The following is a 6,012-nucleotide window of genomic DNA, read 5'->3' on the forward strand; positions in this document are numbered from 1 at the left end:
CATTTTATATTATGAGTTATATGGCCGATTATGTGGCACACACACAATTTGTCATGACTTTCACAACTTGTATGTGTTTTTAAGCATGTTAATTAATTAATTTAGAGGAATACTTGAGATTTTATGTGCTAATTGTTTATCCTACTTGTTTTGTTTGACGATGTGTCTAGTTAGGAAACATATAATTTCTTTTAGTCTAGAACTTATCCAATTAGTAAGTTCAATGCCTCTTGGACATGAAGTTGAGACGATAGGCAATTTCTAAGACGTAAGTTTCTTTTAGATCGCCCTTAGCATTATAATAAATGACTTTAGGAGGGTAGGGGTAAATAGGCCTTTCGAAGATGATGTAAGGTGATCCAAGCAAAAAATGACAAATTCTATATTTTGTCTTCCGTAAATAAGTCGGGCGCTGATCCAAATAAGATAAAGTCAATTTAGTTTATTAACATTTTCATTCTTTAAATCTTTAATATTTTTATTTGTATTTATTTGGGATAGCTTAACTAATTAAAAATGACTTTTCTTCTAAATAATCTTGTAAATTCTATCTTCTGGCTTGTCTATTTATATTTCATGTTAGTTTATTTTTATTTGTTTAATACTAAAATTACTTCATATCTTTTATTACCTTAGTTTTGCTCTTATAATAAATTATTATAATCGGAGATCATTATTTGCTAAATTTTTAAATCCCCACATAATTAATAAGATTCGGTAGGGATCCACCTTTGTGGACCTCGAAAGGTGCCTACCACCTTCCTTTTGAGGTAATTTGAACCCTTACCCGAACTTTGGTTGCGTTGATTTTTTTTTTAAAATTATTTTATTTTATAATATAGTTTAGAATGATGCCCTAACACGCCTTTAATTCGTTAGGTGTCGACTCTTTTCTTTTTTAATCATAAAAAAGAGTTGTCACGTCGTTGCAGTTTCGTTTTGAAAAAAATGGAGCGCGACACGGGTCTTACGTGGTATAATACATATAGAACCCCAATAAAACACATCTGTTTAATTGTTCCACTTTATACAAAATTTAAGTGTTTATTTGTAAATATCCAAAGTTAGACAACATAAATATCAGAAGTTAAACGACGCTTACATATTATGCCAAAATTATATATTAACTAAACACTTACGCCAAATGGTCCATATTTAGTTTAAACCTATTTTTCACAGTTTTTTTCTTCCATGTTCCGCTGAAAATAAATGACGGGAAATCTTATTGGAAAATAAAAATGTGAAAATATTGTAAATTAAGCCCTTTCCATTTTTTAATATTTTTGGGGGTAAAATAAACCCTTTTCTTGATGAACAATACATGTCTTCCATTATCTTGTCGCCAAAGAAATGAAAATCGTAAGCCATTTCTATCACATGCCACGTGTCATTTTTATTCCGCATCTCAACTCATAATGAACGGTGATTAAAGCATGAGAACCCTCAATATACGGTCCAGATGAAGCGGAGTAGACGTAGTAACACCACCTTTTCATCAACAACTGGCTACAAATTAGGGCTTTTGTTGCTATAATATAACTCTGCACTCTACTTCTTCTTCTTCTTCTTCTTCTCTTTCTACATACCTGCAGAGCTTCCCTTTTGTTGTTTCTGTGTATTCTTCTTCGTTGATTTTTCTCTGTGATTTTCGATTCAATCATGGGAAAAGGACCTGGTCTCTACTCCGATATCGGCAAGAAGGCCCGAGGTTCGTTTCTATTTTTCTTAGGAAATTATTTGGATCTAGAATTTCGATACACATTTTAATATGTATACATATACCAGATAATTTGATACAATTACTGGTCGAATTGGAGATTATTGGAGAGATGCGGATCTAGAGTTTGAAAATGATTGTGCATTTTAGCATCTCTTAGTATTTTTGATGAACTTTTAGATACATGTGCGAGTTGTGAGTTAATTGTTACAGGTTACAAGTTTGTTTGTACATACATGGCGGAGTTAGTAGCAGTTGTCTAGTAGTTTCTTAATTGAACTTTGATGTTCGCAAGACGAAATGCGGTGTTGACTTCGTTTTTGGTTTCTAATTGATGTTTCTGTATTCTGTTGAACAGATCTTCTGTACAGGGATTACCAGACTGACCACAAATTCACAATTACGACCTACTCTCCTACCGGAGTTGTGAGTTTTCTCCTTCGCTTGCTGCGGATCTGTTTTTTAGCTAGGGTTCTTTTCTATATATCTGTGTATAATTTGGCTGTTGCTGTTATATGGAAAAATAAGATCTGACGTGTGTTTATTAACTGTAGTCTGTATATATGTTTTTTTGTAAGGTTAATTTCTTTTGAAGGGGTTTATGAATTCATATAAACATTTGTATCCGTGCTTGATTGAATTATTCATTAACAAACATGTAGGCTTCAATTAAATGCCTGCATTTGAGCACATATCATTTACACTGTTAATGTAGTTAACCTACTCTTGCACTCATTTGTTTCAAGTAATCTTTGTGACGAAATGTTTAGAAAAAATTTCATGTTTAAAAGAGACTTTATTCATTTATCTGTTCCTTTCTAATATGCCGCCTTAGATTTTTCTTTGGAAATCATTCTTAACTTGAGATAATTAAATTACATGATTTATAATTTTTATCCTAATTCTTGATTATATTATACTAGTTTTAGTCACATAGAGCAAACCTTATAAAGTACTAGAACTAGACCGAATGAGGAAAACAATTTTTGTTCCAATTTAATAACAAAATAATAATCAAGCCATCCCATAAAAAAATGGTAATCAATAGTCATGCCCCAGTCATACTATAATTCATATACAACTTCCTATGGGACAAAGGACCATGTGGATGATGAAATGCACCTTTTTCTGATTGTATAGTTGTTAGGAATATTGCTTTCTGTTGTGATATATGACAGACTGCACTATCGTTTGCACTTTCTCAACTGTAGAATTTTGTTATTCTCCTAATCCTATGTTCGGATATGATGAATATGGTCAAGCTGATTGCCACTGCAATTTTTTTTCCAATTTAACAATAAAAATACTCAAGCCATCCCCCATAAAAATACCGGTGATCAATAGTCATGCCACATTCATACATTATAATTCATATGCAACTTACTACGATCCAAAGGAGTATGTGGATGGTTAATGCACCTTTTTCTGATTGTATAGTTGTAAGGAACATTACTTTCTGTTGTGATATGATAGACTCTACTTTTTTTGCACTTGCTCAACTGTAGAATTTTGGTATTCTCCTCATCCTATGTTCTGATATGATGAATACGGTTACGTGCGTCAAGCTGATTGCCAGTCCCCTTTTTTGCAACAGAAATTTGTCTAAATATTGACTGTGTTACTTTGATTGCAATTGCAACTAGTGCTTCTTAACTACCGAAATTTGTGGGGATATATTTACTCCTGTACATTTCTCTTCTTTTTCTTAGGAGTAAAAGTTATTCTGTAAGTTAAGTACCCTTCTCTTTCTTTTGGTAGGCTATTACTTCATCTGGACTGAAGAAAGGTGATCTATTTCTGGCTGATGTTAACACTCAATTGAAGAACAAGAATATCACAACTGATATAAAAGTAGACACGAACTCAAATGTGAGTAGATCTGTTTACTCCTTTTAAGTTGATATATTTTCCCTAGCACCTATGGTGTGTTGTTATGGTCTTGGCTTGTGATCTTTAAAGTTTTACCTAGTTTTTTTTTTGAATATAACCCTCACGTGTCTGGTCTCTACCTATGAGTCATAAGCCACTTCAAGAATCCAGATACGCACCCACACCCAGACTCTACAAGTCGTAAAAACTTTCTTTGATCAATTATAGGTTGATTTTAATGTACTTTCTTCATCCTCCTTTCCTTGGCTCTAAAATGTATTATTTCGCATAATCCGTTGAACCTTTTTCATCTTGGATCATGTGTTAGCATAAGTTTCTAGTCTTGACTTAATTTTGTCTCCAATGCTAGCTTTTGGCAACTGTTACTGTCGATGAGGCTGCTCCTGGGTTGAAGACAATTTTTAGCTGCCGAATTCCTGATCAAAGTTCTACAAAGGTAAACAGCTTTATTGTTTTGGCTAAGATTGCATTCAATTGTTATTATAGGATGAACATGTCAAAATGTGTACTGCTGATGCTTCTTTTCTTATTTGTTTTCCATGACAGATGGAACTTCAATATTTACATGACTATGCTGGGATATGCACCAGCGTTGGGTTGACAGCAAACCCCATTGTCAACTTCTCTGGTGTCTTGGGAACTAATGTTCTTTCTCTAGGAACTGATGTATCCTTTGACACCAAGGCGGGAGCTATCACAAAGTGCAATGCGGGCTTGAGTTTTACGAATGCCGACCTCATTACTTCTTTGAATCTGTGAGTTGTTTTCACTGCTGTCAGATGTCTTACTTGATAATTACCATGCATTAGTGCTGAGTTGGGTGTATGGACCTATATTTAACTTGTCGACCTAGTTCCCATGCTACACGTGCGATTAAAGTTTGTTGCAAAACACTATATGATGAACTTGTGACTTTAGTTGCAAACTGATTTTTGGAATGCTTATTCAGTGTTTGATTAGCTTGCTTTTTAATGTGCATGTATGGTGAACAATCAGTAATAACAAGGGAGATTCTTTGAGTGCATCATACTACCACATAGTCAGCCCCCTGACTAGTACTGCTGTTGGTGCGGAGGTGACCCATAGCTTCTCTACCAATGAGAACACTATCACTGTTGGAACTCAGCATCAATTGGATCCTTTGACGACTGTGAAGGCAAGGGTTAACAACTTTGGCACGGCAACTGCTCTGATCCAGCATGAGTGGCGTCCAAAGTCTCTTTTCACCATTTCAGGAGAAGTGGACACCAAAGCTGTTGACAAAAGTGCCAAATTTGGACTAGCCTTGGCTCTCAAGCCATAGGCATAGTTAGAGGTTTAGGACGATCACCAATAGACAATGAGCTATGGAGCAAATTAGAAGACTTGTTTCTGGCAATTTATCTGGTAGTTCTGGACTGTAAAAATAATTTTAGGTGGTTGTTTCAACCAATGTCATGTCATTCCGACTTCGTACATTCTTATTCTCAACTCTTTTTGAAACTGATGATGGGTAGTTGGGTACCTCATTATCCAGAGACTTGAGGCCTGAGAGTTCTTTGTTCGAGATTTTTGTCCACATTAAAAGCGCACAAAATTGAAGAATCATTATCCATGTTATGTTCTCAGCTTAGCAAATTCCAAGAATTTATCGTTATTCTTGGATTTGGATGCTTTCATCTACCTAATTTTATGATAATTGCAGTGGGAAAATGGTACTTGTTTCCTTGCGTTGTTGGGCATGGCATGATCTTTTGCGAGTCGTCAGCTGGTCCGCTGTTTAAATTGTTGGGACTGCTGTGGTTTTGTTACTGATGGCAGAGGCAATTGTAGTGGCCAAAGGTTGAAATTTAAGAAGCAGTCGTTTTAATTTGCTCCATGAACCATGTCTATTGAAACGTTCGTTTAGCTACGTTTGTGTGTAGGTCGCGTCAAGATCAGCAAGGAAACCAGACCCCTTTCATACGATGTGACCTATTTTCGATGTTGTCATCAAGCGATTAGTTTCCAGGACTAAATAAAGAGTCATACGTGACTGACACAATAGGCTCATAACAGTGATGCGTTTGTTATTTTAAGAATGTATAGCCAGCGTACCACAGAATATCAAAGGAGTCAACTCGTTCTATGAATAAAGGGAGATACAAAATTGAAATTCCTAGCTTGTGAAAACATCGAATTATTACAGGAGGACCTACTTCAAAGAGTCACTTAAGTAATAGAGGCTCACTTGGAAGGAGCAATGGAAGAGAGCCTCATTCAATAAGAAATAGAGGCTCACTTATGTCCTTTTCGTCATATCTTCCAGCCCGAGCTGGAAAGCTAAAAACCTAAGGAGAGGGTTCGACAATCACACCATGGTAGGCAAAAAGCGTGTTCACTGGCATGGAAGAAAATTGAGGGATAAAATCAACTGATTTATTTGA

General features: G+C 35.3%; 1 protein-coding gene across 1 annotated transcript; it reads left to right on the top strand.

Moving 5' to 3' along the window:
* The first annotated feature begins 1,364 nt into the window (after positions 1-1,364).
* On the top strand, positions 1,365-5,201 carry LOC129895624 (mitochondrial outer membrane protein porin of 34 kDa-like). Its single transcript, XM_055971353.1, has 6 exons — positions 1,365-1,708; positions 2,076-2,143; positions 3,476-3,586; positions 3,957-4,043; positions 4,154-4,362; positions 4,604-5,201. Exons 1-6 carry the CDS (start codon positions 1,660-1,662, stop codon positions 4,908-4,910), a joined length of 831 nt encoding a protein of 276 aa, XP_055827328.1. The 5' UTR covers positions 1,365-1,659; the 3' UTR covers positions 4,911-5,201.
* The last annotated feature ends 811 nt before the right edge of the window (positions 5,202-6,012 follow it).

Source organism: Solanum dulcamara, chromosome 7 (genome assembly GCF_947179165.1).
Source record: "Solanum dulcamara chromosome 7, daSolDulc1.2, whole genome shotgun sequence".
NCBI classification, from domain to species: domain Eukaryota; kingdom Viridiplantae; phylum Streptophyta; class Magnoliopsida; order Solanales; family Solanaceae; genus Solanum; species Solanum dulcamara.